The following is a 14,730-nucleotide window of genomic DNA, read 5'->3' on the forward strand; positions in this document are numbered from 1 at the left end:
GTTTTAGTAACAGACTAACTGAGAAATGTAGTCACAAGTTAGGAAATAGTGGTGCCACCTGCGATGAATCTATCAACCTACTGTGCAATTGAAATTAATCAAGATTTGGCAGGTGTATGTTTGTTTAATTGCGGCGTTATTCGTCTGCTTCTTTGTTCCTCTTACACTTAAATTAAACTCGCAAAGCATGACGACGCTTAGACCTTTTACGTGCAACGATTTGTTTAAGTTTAACCTCGTGTAAGTTATAAAATATCTCCGGAAAGAGATCAACAATGTTCTTAACCTAGACATAAATACGATAAGGTAACGTTTTTTTAAATAATGTTGTTTTTTTTTTTACAGTAACTTAGATCCTCTTACGGAGACAGTATCCTTTAAGTACTTTTAAACGTAAACGACAAAATTTCTATATAGTTATTACTGTAAGATATTGTTCTAGAATTTTCCTTATATTTCTTTTGTAGTATGGACTTACTTTTTATACACATTATCTGGCCCATTGGCCAGAATATTTTCAAGTAGCAGAATCACCGAGTGGAGAAATTATGGGTTATAGTAAGTTTCATTCCTTTTACTCGAAAATGTACGAATGAAATGAAATTTTAGAACTTAGGTGTTTACTTAATTTGAAACTGTCAAAGTTATGGGAAAGGCAGAAGGATACAGAGAGAATTGGCATGGTCACATAACTGCTCTCACTGTCTCTTCTAATTATAGAAGATTAGGCCTAGCTGCAATGCTCATTAAAGTTTTGGAAGAAGTTTCAGAAAAGTGAGTTCAACAGAGATTTCGACACAACGATCGATGTCTTATTATTTCAAAGGATTGCTAAATATATTTTGTTTCAGAAAACAAGCGTATTTTGTGGATCTTTTTGTCAGAGTCAGTAACAAGGTAGCCATCAAGATGTACCAGCAACTGGGATATATCGTATACAGGACTGTTCTGGAATATTATAACGGGGATCCGGATGAAAATGCTTTTGGTATAAAATTATTTGATACAGTGCTACACTGTGTATCGTATTTGACATTGGTAATTAATATTTCGCGTATCCTCTTCAGATATGAGAAAGGCACTTTCCAGAGACGTGAAGAAAAAATCGGTGATACCGCTGACGCATCCGGTAACTCCGGAAGAAGTAGAGTGAATATATATATAAAAATATTTATTGGAGGCATCGATGTGAAATAAAGGACACGCTTGAAAACATACACGATATATTATTATTGCGGCGAAGTATATGATTCCCAAAGTGAATAAATAATCTCTTAAAATGCAGATCCGAGCAGTTTATTTCTTGTTCTGTACAATAGTACAATGCTTTTCTCGCCGTACACCGCTCGCGCTTTTTATGCGTCATTTTATGCGAATAAATAATAAATAGAAATATGGGGTGTGGTAGGCTCAGTAGAATAACCGCAGACAGCCCAAGACGATCGCAGGAAATTTCTATAACGATTGTTAACTTTTATCATCAGCTGCCCGTTTCCTTCTCTCTCGATCTCTACTATAATTACGATACTTAAACCTAACGTGATATTTACAGAACCAGTGACTTTACTGCATCATAATACAAAGGTGCTACGCACCTGAAATAGTAGCATTCTTTTTTCTTTCTTATAATTGCGTATTATAAAAATTAAAGACAAAATGTCGTTCTTGCATATCTTTGTACTGCTCCCAGTAATCTGAGGTTCGATCGTTTCACATTTTCTTTTTCTCTTTTTATATAAATTCTTCGATGCGCTAAACAAAGCCGTGCATAAAATTTACTTTGTCTATTCTGCTCAGAGAGGCACAGTCATACTCAGCCTATCCCAGGAATTACAAAAATTATATAGAAGTCTTGTACAATATTGCACGAAAGCCCTACATTCAACTTTGCTTTATTTATTTCTGGTTACTAAAGAGAAGGAAGACATTTGCTAGTTACGTAGGACACGTCAAGCGCGTACAAAACTTCTATAGTTATTAACGGGATCACACCGTGTCGATTAGTAGAAAATTGTTGATGTGTTGCACATACAATTACGCAGGAACGATACTAATCGTCAAAGAAAATTGCGTTCCCATTACATCTATTTGGTCGTGTCCTTATATAAAACGAACTTATTCGCTTAGACGTTAAATAAATAGAAAATATCAGAGACTAGTTGTTATCAAAATAATATAATCGTTACGTAACTTGTTCCGTTTGTCGTTTTCCATTTAAAACAGAGCTTTCACCCATATTCGATTGAGCTTCAATGAGATTTAACGTTTCAATACTGTCTGTACTTACTGTCCAATACCGATCTCGTTCTAACGATTCAGATTACACAATATTCGGAGACGTAAAATGTAAGGGTGTGTTCGTGTGTGTCGGAGGAGGGGGCGGGGGGCGGGGGGCTTCGTAACGAAACGAAACAACTATTCGCGTATCATACAATTCATAATCGAAACGTAGAATCTACAGCGACGGTAGGTACAGTTTTCCCGTGTCTACCGTGCGTCTTGCGTTCGAAAGAAATCGTCACTAAAGAAAAAACAAACCATTGCACACTCATCTTCTCAGTAACAACGATCGCGTGCGTTCTTTTTTGTTCAATATGTTGCAGTCGATTTGGCAAGAATTCAAGACTCTTCTCTTTCGATGCGTATTCTTGCGTGTGAAACAAAGGGTATCCGGCTGCATCGTCCGTTCTCGCTAGACTTCTAAACATCCATGTTAACTCCGATTAATTATATACATAGTATGTGAGAGATACACCGCTTCTTTCCTTTCCTTTTACGTAAGTTTCATCTAACGCTAAACACGTTTCGAATTTGGTATATAAATACGGTAGCAAAAAGACTCAGCGTGACGCTTCAGCTTCCCCGAAACGAAACTATTCGATGTAACTTTAGACATTCTAAATGTTACTTTTAGGCAGTGTTTGCGGATCGTTCTTCGATTGATTTTCAGTCACCCACGTTTGACGGTCGTGTAACGTGAACCACAGAGCGCGTGCGAGTATATCCGTGTTTTTTATGTATGCGTGTACGTGTGTGCACGTGGATCCGTGTCTCGCATGCTGTCGGATATTTACAAGTATATACGTACGTCTCTCTCTCTCTGGTAAGCATCGGTTTTCATTTACACAAGAGAACAAAAAACGAAAGACAAAAGAAGAAGAAGACGAAGAAGAAGAAGAAGAAGAAGAAGAAGAATACGCAACTAAAGTTAACTACAGCGCAAGCTGTTGCGCGTGATCCGGTGTTCGCATCGTTTCTTCGCGAAGATTCTTATGATACAGAACGCGTAGTACCCTTCGAGTATAAAGTTTAGTGCCTTGGCAGGATCAGACTTTCACGAACCAACTGCCACGTTTACTTGCTTCTCTTACCGAATCGGATTGAGACCAGTCTTTTTAAGGTCTTTGGTGATCTGGCGTCGACTTCAAGATATCCGGTTGCGTTGGAAGACAGCTTGAACCTAATTCGATTATCGTTCGGTTAACGAGTCATGGTAAATCACGGACGCGTACGAGGATATGCGATTGTACGAACCAGTGGTAGGTCTGAGAGTGGATTTGATCGATCTGTGGGATCCGTTGCGGGTCAACGTGTTCATCTGCGGCGTACCCGGTAGGGCGTGTCCCAAGGCATTCATGTAGTCGGCGATTAACAGCGTTATTTCCAAAATCTGCGAACAGCGAACGAACCTTAACTCGTGAAGCGCAAAAAAAGGTGCCGCGAAACAGCATACCTTGGGCTTTGAAAGAGCGAACAGCAGTTTCTGTTCCGCGGCGCCTTCGTCGGGGCAGGCGACGAGCATGAAGTCGTCCAGACACCCGCCGAACGTAACGATGTTCGCATAATTGTAGCGACACATGACCGCCATCGTCTGCAGCTCCAACAACGTCACGCTGTCCTCTGAAACCGCTATCCACACGGTGATCGGTTCGGCTTGCTTCAACTGCGAAACGAATGCGTTCAGTCCTAGTGTTCACTGTCATCTCTCTCTCTCTACATATATATAGATCTCACCTTCGCTTGGTAAAGTGTAGCTCCAAAGAAAGGCCACTTTCTGGTGCATGTCAAATATATACGAACACAGTCTAGTACGCTACGACCCTTTAAGCCGATCCATTTCTCTTGCAGTCTCTCTTGCAGTTCCCTGCGCCGAAAGATTAGCTGTTATTCGAAGAAGCTCGCACGATTTACCTCTCGCCTCTCCTCGTCTACTTGCCTCAACTGGTCGGCAGTGATGTTCGTCCGGTACCGAACCGGGTAGAACTTGTCCAGCGCCTGGAGAACCAGATGATGCGGATTGCTGCCGGGCCCGCTGCCTCGCGCCTTGTCGTTGTTATACTCGCCGAAATCGATCTGCAAGATTCATGGGAAACGTGTCGCGTGATTCCGTGAAAGGTGGAAAGGCGAAAGCCGCGATCCTTCGTTAGCTACCTGAGCCATCAACGAGGCTAGCTCGAAAGCGAGCTCACGGTTCACCGGAAACTTGCCCTGCACGACCTGCTGGTTCACTTGGTAGCACAGGAGAAGTCTCTCCCGGTCGGTCTCCATTTTAGCCGCTTGACGCCAGTAGCATCTCGACTTGTACGTCAGCTGTATCACCCTCGTGTTCTCGAACTTCCCGGAGCCCTTCTCCCTCAGCGCTGTCTCCCACTTGGAGATGATGTCGCACAGCTGCGGAGAGAAATCGGTAAACGTACTGTAGGATTTCTAACGAATCAAGGGCAAGGTTTAAAGTAAATTTCAAGCTTAATTTTAACTTATAATTAAAGACTCGCGATACTCTCTCAATACTCTCTCTATTACTTCGTTCGCTCCAGCTCGCAATTCTCACAAAAGACAAAAGACAAAAGACAAAAGACAAAAGGCGCTTTTATATACATAGAATATGGAACGTCTCGTCGAATACTACCTTCGCCTGGAGATCGATGAAGTGCTCGAGGTCCTTTTCAATCGGGTCGTCGCTGAACAACGTGAAACCGGACTGATGGACGTCCCGACAGCCGATCTCCTGGTTCAGAGTGTTCAGGAACTCCTCGATCGTGGTGCTGCCGTCGAAGCTGACCACCTGGTAGGTGCCGTTTAAAAAATGGACCGGTATCGCGTGCGGCAGAGAGTGATGATAGGGGTTCTTCATCAGTATCGAGAGGACCTCCATTCTGGAGGGTTTCACCTCCCTCCCGCCGTTCTGCAGCGTTCTCTCCAGAGCTCTCTCGCAGTAAGCCGCGTACTTGCCGCACTCCGTCCTAACAGGCACAGGAAATCAATTTAATTTCAAAGGAGAAAGAGTGTAGAAACGATGGAGGCGATCGAGAGGAAGACTCACTTGGTGTCCGCGTTTCTCTGCAAGTGTAACTTCAGGTACCAGAGTAGCCGATTGTTCCTGGGTAGGAAGAGCGAGACGGCGAGGGCGAGCAGCTGCCATCCCTGGATAAGAACGTACTGGGCGGGGTTAGTTTTGCAGTCCAGAATCGTAGACGTAGAATGGCCCTGCGTGAGCGGAGGACTGTGAGAAGTGGAGGCCGTCGATTGCGCGTCCGCATTTTCACCGCTGCCATTTGCCGCGGGACTTTGCGTATCGCAGGTGAACAGCGATTGCGTGGCGCAGAGAAGGAGCTGCTGCAATGGTATGCTGGCATACTACTATATCCCTGGATTCAACCAGACCTAATCTACTACGTTCTCTTTATTTTTTTTATTTATTTTTTATTTTTTTTTTTTTCATTTAAGATAACCACCGCGCGCACCACTGTGCCTTCGTACACGGAATCGGTTCGTCGTTCCTCTCTGTACCTTTGGGATTCATCAGTTTCGTCGATCGTTAAGAGGAACGATTCCAGTTCGAGGTGGAATCGTTCTCGTTATCGTGTATCATTCTCTCGTTCATTCAACAGAGCGGGAAACGAAAGGTTCCCCGCGCTCTCTCGTGATACTGTTACGTCGTTACGTCTGTTAGTAAATGTGAAGCAATCGAAATCGGACCGTTAAACGCATCAATTCTCCATGTGTGTTAATCACAGAAAAAAAGGATAAAAAAAAATATGTATACGTAGAAGAACAACGAAAAAACGCATGGACCGTCGACAATCCGAATGAATCGTAAAGAAACGTATGTGGATGAGAGAAGCGTTGCTCGATTCCCCGTGTTCTCGCGTCCGATTCTACGTGTGGCCGTTCGACGTGAACGAACGAGACGCGTTTCTTGCAAATCGTCTTTCCTCCTGCGGTCGCGTCCGTTCTTTCACGACCACTGTTTTTTTTTTTGCTTTGTTTTTTTTCTCTCCTTTCGTCCCCCTCTCGTTTTGCGAAGCTACGTAATGCGACTGCAGCAGCACCAGCATTTATGATCGAGTTCGCGATCGTCGCGAGGTCTCGCGCGATCGCACTCTCTACGACGGACACGTTCGAATCTGCAAGGATTCTAGCTTTTCGTGGTTCACTTAAGTAGACCGTCTTACATGAGAGAGACCGGCATGATCAAAACGACTAAGTTCTCTAAGCAGCATTCAAACAGAGAAATATCGTAATCAGCTAGTCAGCAAAAAAACGGTACGGAAACAGAAAGAAAAAATCAATCTATAAAAAGATGTTTTTCTGTGTGTGGTTTTTTATGTACACCAACATACCATTCTGCAAGTGTGTGTGCCGCAGAACGTATTTTGACAAGGACGTGTGTATATATATACATATATGTGTGTGTATATACATATACATATACATATACATACATATACATATATATATGTAGTAGGTATACCGCGGACCGTTTGTTGTCATCACCGTTTCGTTTCAAAAGCATCGCACTCGATCGCAAAAAACCCGGGGCGCGTGGCCGCGTGATCGATGCGTCGATGAATGATCGATGAATGATCGATGAATGGACACGTACGACGTTATCGATATCTTTTGTCTTTCATTTTTTTCTCTTCACTTCGCTTCGGCATGAGAGGAAAATGAATTGTCGAAATATGTTCGGCTCACATGATAGGGTTGTCGTCGGGGTAAGGTGATCGGGTATTCATGTATAAATATTGAAAAGTACGCAATCAATTGAAAAGTAACGTCAAAAAAAAAAATAGAAAAAAACGAGAAAGAGAAATCTAACGATGTGGAAACTGAAAACGCCAAAGAAAGAACAAAAAAAAAGGAAAAAGAGAATAAGAAAGAAACGAAAAGAAAAAAAAAATAAATGAAAGTGAACAGGACGCTCTCGTCTAAGAACAGAACAAATGATAAAACGAAGAATGATGTAAACGCATGCGATTCAAGAGTAGCCTAGGAAGAGCACACGTAAAGCAGCAAATGAAAATGAAATGTGAATGAATGTTAAAACTAAAAATCTTTTTCTCATTTGTTAAAAGAACTTCGTCAAGTATTATTATTATTATTATTATTATTATTATTATGGTTCGCGAGCGAACGAACGAACAAACGAACGACAGAGCTGTTGCGATTAATGTCAGAGTTAGTCTCCTCGAGAAACAGAAAACAAAGGGAAAGACACAACAAAACCAAAACGGAAACAGTTCACCGTTCTACGTCAACGAGATTATTCGTATAATACTTGACTAAGCGTCAACCCGATGTACCATTTCTTCGACACGGAATCAAAATCGGCGCGCGATCGTCGCTCGAACGAACGGAATTTCTCTGGAACGTCTGGGAGCGTCGAACGAGCGTACGCTCCGGTCGAACGGAGAGATACGCCGGTTCGAAGCCAACAGATATCATAGACGACAAACGGAGCAGACGAGATCGTTCCCGAAAAGATTATCTCCGCGACTCGACGCGGTCGGTTGCGAAAATGGTACAGGGTTCAGAGTGTTTGTTAAACAATAAGCAGGACTTACAACGCGCGCAGTACCCAGCGACACAAGTCTGGCGGCCTTTTTTACCTGTACGCCCAAACGGTGTTGCGTGTGACGACTTGTCTGCTTTACCAGTGCGCAGATGAATTCAGATTGCAGTTCAGGCTGGTCTAAACATTGCTGCAACGCATTTTGCGCTAGTACCACATGGTAGTCTATGCCTGCTTGCTCCACTGCCACCGACATGAACAATTGACATGCCTGTATCGACAACAACGCTTTCGTCAGAGTTTCATCGCACACGTGAAAACGTCGTCAATCAATCGACTGAAACGTATTTTGATCTGAACCTTGAATAGCTTGATAGCCTCGGTCTGCAAGGCTTCTGACGTCAAGCTGGTCAGTGGACTAGTGATATTCTCTTTCGTGTGGAGCAACAACGGATGTCTCCAGAGTACGCAACTCGGGTCTCCGTCGGTTTCCATCAGTCTTTGCACCAGTTGCTCGTACTGGGTCCCCGCGCTGGGCCCGCCTCCGGAAACCACCGTCAAATGATACAACCAGTTGTCTTTGTCTTGTTTGTGGGGCATCAGTAGGTAGGTAGGACCTTGGTGGGTGGGAAAGATGCCGATGGTCCTCTCGTGAGAGCACTCGGCGTCCCTTTCCTCGCTGTCGCTGTCGGACACGTGCTCCACTTCTTCCACCCTCGCGTCCCTCATGTTTATTTGACCAATAGGATTCTAAGGACGAACGGAACTTGTCAAGAACTCTTCGACGACGAACGGGAGAGTTCGCGGCTCTTCCAAATACTCACCGTATCGTTAGGGCACTTAAAGTAAAGGAACATTTTTCCGATCAGGACGCACCAGCACTTCTTCGCGTGCCCGTTCTTCACCTTTGTCAGCCAGCCCTGTATCGTCGGCTTATTGTCCTCCTTGCTGAGCAGCAGTTTCGTCGCGTTCCGCCTTTGCACGTTCTGCAGAACCCTGATCCAGTCTTCCATCGTGGCGATGCAGTCCGCCGTCAGGTAGTAAGTCTTTTTACCCGTCGAGATTTCGAACGTGGCGGCGCCCTCTGCCCTGTTTATCCTGTCGAGGAGCGGAGAATTAACGGATCGTCCCTGCAATCTAACCAACGACCGCGAGACGTTCGACGGAGGATTACCTGCAGACTTCGTCCAACACGATTTGCCCCTGAGGTTTCCTGTTCACGTCGTTCTGACTCTTCCAGTAGGTGAGTACCCCGTTCTTCAAGACGAACCACCGCTTCCGCCAGGTTTTCAGCTTGCCGCCGAGTTTCGCCAGGTGGCCGGTCTTCTCCAGGGACTCCTGCCGCTTCGGGCTCTCACCGGAAACGCGCATCAACAGGCTGGGCATGCTGGACTCGAGGGACGTCGAGCTCAGGGCGTCGGGAGGTATCGCGTAGTCCTCGGACAAGCCGGATTCCAGAGAGGTATCTGCAAAGATGCGACTTCAGACTCGCTCTAGACTCTCGATTCTCTTCTCGACCGAACAAGAAGTTAGTGTACACGCCGAGTGCTCACCGCGTTTCACGCTTTTGCTGGGAGAACCGCTGGAGCTTCTCTTGGCGGGGCTGAGGCTGCTGGTGGTCTTGACGCTCTTCGACGGACTGCTCCCGCTGCCCAGCGACGAGTCCGTGTTGTCCGAGGAGCTGTTGGTGATCCTGGTGTTGGTCTCGGTCTGGTTCGGGTGGTCCTCGCCGTCCGAGCTGTCGTCGGAGCTGTCGCCGAAAGGCATCGACCTGATCTGACTCGCTCGTCCTGCAACACGGAGAGATCTTTGCTAACTGGAACAACCGCATGGGAGATTCTTCGAAGAGGGGGAGGAGAAGAAGACAGCGGAAGCCTACCCTTGACCGTCGCGTACACCGGAACCGAAATATCGCAGTAGCCTTGGGAATTGTGCGCGGTCAAGTTGTGTCCTGTTGCCTGGGAATGTTTCGACGAGCTGGTCGTGTTGGTCATCGTGGAAGGCGCGGATTCCTCGTTGGTCGGTGGACCGATGCCAAGCCCGCCATCGGCTACCTACGGAATCGGCGAGCAGCCGCGGTTTCTTTCGTTAGATATTGCCAACGGCCGGCGAGCGCGCGTTTCGTCCTATCGCCGATTCGTTCCGGAATCCTTGGACTCGCCGGTCGCGTTTCTCTCCGCGTAGAATTCCCGGCAACAAGTGTACCGCGGAGGTAACGAGGCAGTAAAGTAGCGAGACCGACCGAAATCACCGGAAGAGTCGTCGGTTGTCGACATACTTTCGCGGTCGGGTGAAAAATCCAGCTAATTTAGGAGCGGTCCGCATAGCTGCGATCGAGCTTTAGCTTTCCCACCGTCGCGATACCCTTCGTTTATCGACCAGCAGACCCACACCTCTTTTTATAGCCCGGCCGGCTTTACTGCCTCGCTATAGATCATTACCTCCGAGCGTATTCTAACGGCGGAACGAATGGGCGAGCCTGAATGAATCGAATCCGCGCGCTCGTTACGATACCCTTCCGCTATCGGGGTATCGCGGAGAGAGCCTCTCTACCTGGTATATCTTCGCCTCCCAACTGGGAAACCGGTGGAGCGGCGGAGTCGGCGGCCTCGGACCCTGCGCGTTCTGAGACCAATTCATCCCTTCTCTGCTGGGCGTGTAGATCTCGGCGTAGTCGTGCACCGCCTCGGAACTGCCGCTGTCCCGGCTGGTCTCCGACACGCCGGGTATGTTCGGCAGCATCACCAGGTTCTCGACCGCGGCGGCGAGCTCCTCGGACAGAAGGCTGCAGCAGGGAACGAACGGCAAGCATCAAGCTCGGGACTAGTCGAACCGGCGGCAGCGCGTTGCGTTCGATCGGCGGGAGTGTCGAGTCGACTAACGAGAACTCGGAGAGGAGAGAACGAGAGTGACACGAACGGGAGACAGAGGGCCAGAGAAGAGAGAAAGGGAGAAGAGAAGCTGCAGTCGGTTCGAGCACGATTGGACGTTCGAGTTTCATCCCGTAGGACCGAGGTCTCCGCGTTTTCACCGACGACGATCGAGCGATCGACGAGCGCGATCGACGAGCGCGATCAACGGAGAACGCGAACAGAGTGCGCGAGGTCGGTGTTCGAACGTTCCAATCGGTTTCGACCCGTTGCGCACGGTGATCGCCGAGAATTAAGTGGCAACGGAGAGTACACGGGTTGACAGATCCCCGCAGGAAGTCTCAGGACGTTACAGGGTACCACAGTTTCGAGGATCGGGCGCCGCTATCACGTCGTGAGACCTCCCAAGGAGAATCGAAACACATTTACACGACTGTTATATATATATATATATATGTATATGTACGCGTGTATATCGCATCGACGGTATACACGCGCGCGCGAGCTGTTAAAGGCGGCCGAAGCGCGCGAAAGCGGTTAAAACCAAGCGAGGGAAGAAGCGCGAAAGGTCTACCTCGAGTCCATGTTGGTGGCCGGGATCCCGCGCTGTATGGTCCCGCAGGCGGACAGATGCCTTCTGTGCTTGGTGCCGGCTTGCGGTTCCGCGACGGCGGTCTGCACGGTTTCCGGTGCCGCCTGCGGCGTGCCCTCCAGGCTCTCCGATCGTCTGCGTAACGTGGGGTCCACCTCCAGGGACAGCGACGCCCTCGTCGGTGCCTGCGACACGTCGGTCGTCGGTTAGATCGGAACGATCGACATCGTCGTCGTTCGTTCCTCCGGAGTAACGTCGAGCAACCGTCGAATGTTGCTCGGCGGTCCGGAGCAGCGAATTCGCAGCGATAAGCCGCGGAACGTTCGCGCGTCGGGAAAGGTTGGATAATTGAAGGATATCGTTAGCGAGGGTTCGACGCACTGTGCTGGAAACGGTGCGTCAGCTGTCGGGAATACCCGTATGGGAACACTCACAGGTGGTTTCAGGCCGATGTTCGTTATGTGGTTCCGCAGGAGCTCCAACTGCTGGTTGCACTTGTTATTCTGTTCCCGCAGATGCTGGTTCTGCTGCTCCAACTCCCGCAGCTTATTCGTCACCCATTCCTTGATCCTCGCGGCTTTCGCCTCGACCTGCCTCGCGTCTTGAAGTCGGAGCTGCCTCTGCGAGCAATCGCTAATCAGTCACGCGGCGGAGATAAGCGGCTCGATATCGCGAGCCTCCTTATCGGAGTTTCTCGCGACGCCGAGCCGGAGCTACCGGGACGACGCGAGCTCCTCGGAATCGCTGACGAGCGGGGACGATTCGCGAACGGAAATATCGTGACCCGACCGCGACGCGTAACGAGCAACGAGTATAACGGGGTTCGCGTCTCACCTGTTCCTCGACCTGCGTCTCTAGCTTCGATATACAGGCACAATGGACATCCTCGATCTTGTCATTCTGCGTACCGGAGGTGGACGGCAGCGAATGCGGTGGAGAACCTACGCCGGATGTGCTCAAGCAGTATTCACCCTTCACTAGCCGCTCCTCCATCATCCGTACCTGCGTAAGAAGAAGCACAATCATCCCCTTGAAACGTGTTGCTGGCATCGGCTGGTCGACTACCATGAAATGTTTCAATGCTCCGTTAATCCCGATGCTTCCAAGACCACCGAAAGCCTCGATCATCCGTATTTCATCGCGAGAATCTATCTTTCACTCCGAACACCGAAGCCGTGAACTTTTACAGACGCGTTCCGCGCAGCGGAGGTCACGGTCCGCGTGCGAACGAACGCGAGAAGCATGGCAGCAGAAGAATTAGAACGAGCAGCAGCAGCAGAAGAAGAAGAAGAAGAAGAAGAAGAAGAATGAGGAGGAGGAGCAGAAGAAGAAGACGCGCAGCGTGGGAGCGACGGCCAAACGAGAAACGGAGGCTCGCGGGGTTGTCGCCACTCGTCGCGTCCGTTGTCGCGTGGTGTTACGCTACGCGTACCCCTCCGGTGCGTGCAGAGACGCACGACCCCTTTTCCTCGCTAGCACACACGAGCCACGGCCACCCCGGCGGTGGTCGTTTCGCAGCAGCTGTCAAAAATCGATATCGCGTTCACGCGGCACGGAGAGGATACGCCAGCGTAGGACGCGGCACGTAAGCGCCCGCACACGCTGCCGAGAGGCCGCGTCCACTACCAAAAGGGGAGAGAGAGCGGTATCGAGAAAATCAATACGGCCCGGCAACGGGGAAATCCTCTGGCCAAGTGTTTTCCTCCCGACCCCTTGTCCCGTTCCGTGTGCCGGGACTGCATGTGCTCTTCCCGAGTTCTATCGATCACATCGCCGGAGAACCCGCTCGTTTTCACGTTCATTGCCGTATCTTTCCCACGACTCACCGACCCCTCCTCCTCTCCGTCTCGCTCGCTCGCCGCGGCGACGCTCCTCTCGCGCACCGTTTCATTGGGTTTCCGGGTATTTAAAGGAGAGATCGCCGGCGAAGGGTGGCACGCTGGATTCATTGATTCGCGGCGTCGCCGGAGCAGACCTACTTCGGCTTCACACGGTTCCCGAGGCTCCCATGTGACTGCTCGGGGTGGAACCAGTGTCCTCTCGCGAGGAAAGTACACGCTCGTGGATTCGCCGAGGGCGAAAGACGCACCGTGACTCGCGCGACGCGACCGGATTCTTCGGAGACACTGCTAGCCGATCGAGACCGCGACTCGACGATGAGAACCCTACGAATGCTGGAAATCGAAACAACACTAGTCGGGTTTCGTTAATTAATGTACCAGACATGTCGGCTGAGCGATGGCGTTCGCCTTGGGAACAGAACGACGCCAGATAATCCCGGCTACGCGTTCCGACCACGGTACAGAGACACTCTCCGCGTTCCGGCGTGGCGTCGCAGCGAAATCACGGCTGGCCACGTGCAGCGCCTAGGCCGGCCATAGCCACCCCCCGCGGGGCGCGACGAACGCGCGACGAACGCGCGACGAACGCGAGACGCGTCGAGCGTGGCTCGAGTCTGCCACCGAGGAACATCGAATCCGCCGTGCTTCCGGCGGCGATCCAGTTTCCCCGACGAACGAGCCTTTCCGTCCGATTCTCGGGGCTTACCGAGGCTACGAGTGGCCATGATAGCCGATCCGTGGCTTCCGAGAGGATCCCTTTAAACCCTTGGTCGCCGGCGCTCGAGGACACTCCCAAAAGCCTGTCCTCCGCCTCGGTTTCCCTTGTCACGCGCGTCGCGAGCCGACCGACTAACCAAGCTGCTGGCCCAGGGGTTGTCGGGAAGAGGGGCGGCACGGTGCGCACGATACCGTAGATCGAACCGAACTGAACCGAAACCGATGCACGTAAACTCTCCTCTCCGACGGCCGTTTCCCGGAGGCGATGAGTCACGTTGGCTCGCGGCCAATGGCAGAATTCGTAGAGGTCCTGCGGACTGCTCCGCTCCTGTGTGTACAACCGCCCGCCCCGCGTGCAGAGGCTCCGACAGCCGGCGCACGGACTCTGCGAGACAGTCGCCGCTACCCCCTCGACAACTTTTCCGCCGCACTTTCTCTCTCTTTCGCCGGGGGATCTCAGTGGTCGGAGGAGGAGAGCCCGACGCCGCGACGAAGATCGTTCGGGAGACGTAGGAACTATGCGAGACGTCGCCGCTACCCCTAGACGACGTTCCTCGTTCGCTTTCTCTCTCCGAGAATCTATGATACAAAGGGAGAACGGACGAGAACGGGAGAAAGAAGATCGGCGACGAACAGGAGGTTGTCCCGAGGACGGCGTCATCGGGACTCATCGATCTCCTCTTCTCTTTTCCCTTTCTCACCCTCTCTCTTTCTCTATTTTCTACTCGCAGACCTGCGCTCGGTCTCGAACACTCTTTCCTCCGGGAAAGAGGAATTCTTGGGAGCCGGAGAGAGCGAGAGAGAGAGAGAGAGAGAGACGGGAAGCGTCGAGGACGACGACCCGGGGACAGAGGTTCAGCGTTCGTTCCGTCGAACGTGACCGGCGATTTTTGAACCGTATCTGGAGATTTATCG

The 14,730-nt window shown here is 49.9% G+C and overlaps 2 protein-coding genes across 19 annotated transcripts in view; one reads left to right on the forward strand and one right to left on the reverse strand.

Annotated features, from left to right (window-relative positions):
• Nucleotides 1-35: 35 nt before the first annotated feature.
• Naa20A (N-alpha-acetyltransferase 20 A) lies at nucleotides 36-1,284 on the forward strand. Its single transcript, XM_076372441.1, has 6 exons — nucleotides 36-240; nucleotides 346-370; nucleotides 468-558; nucleotides 645-774; nucleotides 852-988; nucleotides 1,068-1,284. The coding sequence occupies exons 1-6, from the start codon at nucleotides 188-190 to the stop codon at nucleotides 1,151-1,153; spliced, it is 522 nt and encodes a 173-aa protein (XP_076228556.1). The 5' UTR covers nucleotides 36-187; the 3' UTR covers nucleotides 1,154-1,284.
• LOC116428385 (uncharacterized protein CG43867) overlaps nucleotides 1,273-14,730 on the reverse strand; it is a 98,641-nt gene continuing 85,183 nt past the window's right edge. For 11 of the 18 annotated variants that reach the window (XM_076372429.1, XM_076372433.1, XM_076372432.1 and 8 more), the window contains 18 exons: nucleotides 12,092-12,259; nucleotides 11,692-11,877; nucleotides 11,240-11,442; nucleotides 10,349-10,580; nucleotides 9,675-9,849; nucleotides 9,349-9,585; nucleotides 8,970-9,261; nucleotides 8,620-8,893; nucleotides 8,156-8,545; nucleotides 7,848-8,066; nucleotides 5,324-5,616; nucleotides 4,910-5,243; nucleotides 4,432-4,671; nucleotides 4,217-4,353; nucleotides 4,015-4,144; nucleotides 3,734-3,943; nucleotides 3,535-3,670; nucleotides 1,273-3,460 (listed from right to left, as the gene is read on the reverse strand). In XM_076372429.1, the coding sequence (XP_076228544.1) occupies nucleotides 3,396-3,460; nucleotides 3,535-3,670; nucleotides 3,734-3,943; nucleotides 4,015-4,144; nucleotides 4,217-4,353; nucleotides 4,432-4,671; nucleotides 4,910-5,243; nucleotides 5,324-5,616; nucleotides 7,848-8,066; nucleotides 8,156-8,545; nucleotides 8,620-8,893; nucleotides 8,970-9,261; nucleotides 9,349-9,585; nucleotides 9,675-9,849; nucleotides 10,349-10,580; nucleotides 11,240-11,442; nucleotides 11,692-11,877; nucleotides 12,092-12,259 (3,921 nt within the window). In that variant the 3' untranslated portion in view covers nucleotides 1,273-3,395. Of the gene's footprint in view, nucleotides 3,461-3,534; nucleotides 3,671-3,733; nucleotides 3,944-4,014; nucleotides 4,145-4,216; nucleotides 4,354-4,431; nucleotides 4,672-4,909; nucleotides 5,244-5,323; nucleotides 5,617-7,847; nucleotides 8,067-8,155; nucleotides 8,546-8,619; nucleotides 8,894-8,969; nucleotides 9,262-9,348; nucleotides 9,586-9,674; nucleotides 9,850-10,348; nucleotides 10,581-11,239; nucleotides 11,443-11,691; nucleotides 11,878-12,091; nucleotides 12,260-12,322; nucleotides 13,536-13,804; nucleotides 14,072-14,730 lie in introns of those variants that run through there. The other 7 variants (XM_076372440.1, XM_031979998.2, XM_076372438.1 and 4 more) reach the window with 7 other exon arrangements.

This window comes from Nomia melanderi, chromosome 12, assembly GCF_051020985.1.
Source record: "Nomia melanderi isolate GNS246 chromosome 12, iyNomMela1, whole genome shotgun sequence".
Taxonomy (NCBI): Eukaryota; Metazoa; Arthropoda; class Insecta; order Hymenoptera; family Halictidae; genus Nomia; species Nomia melanderi.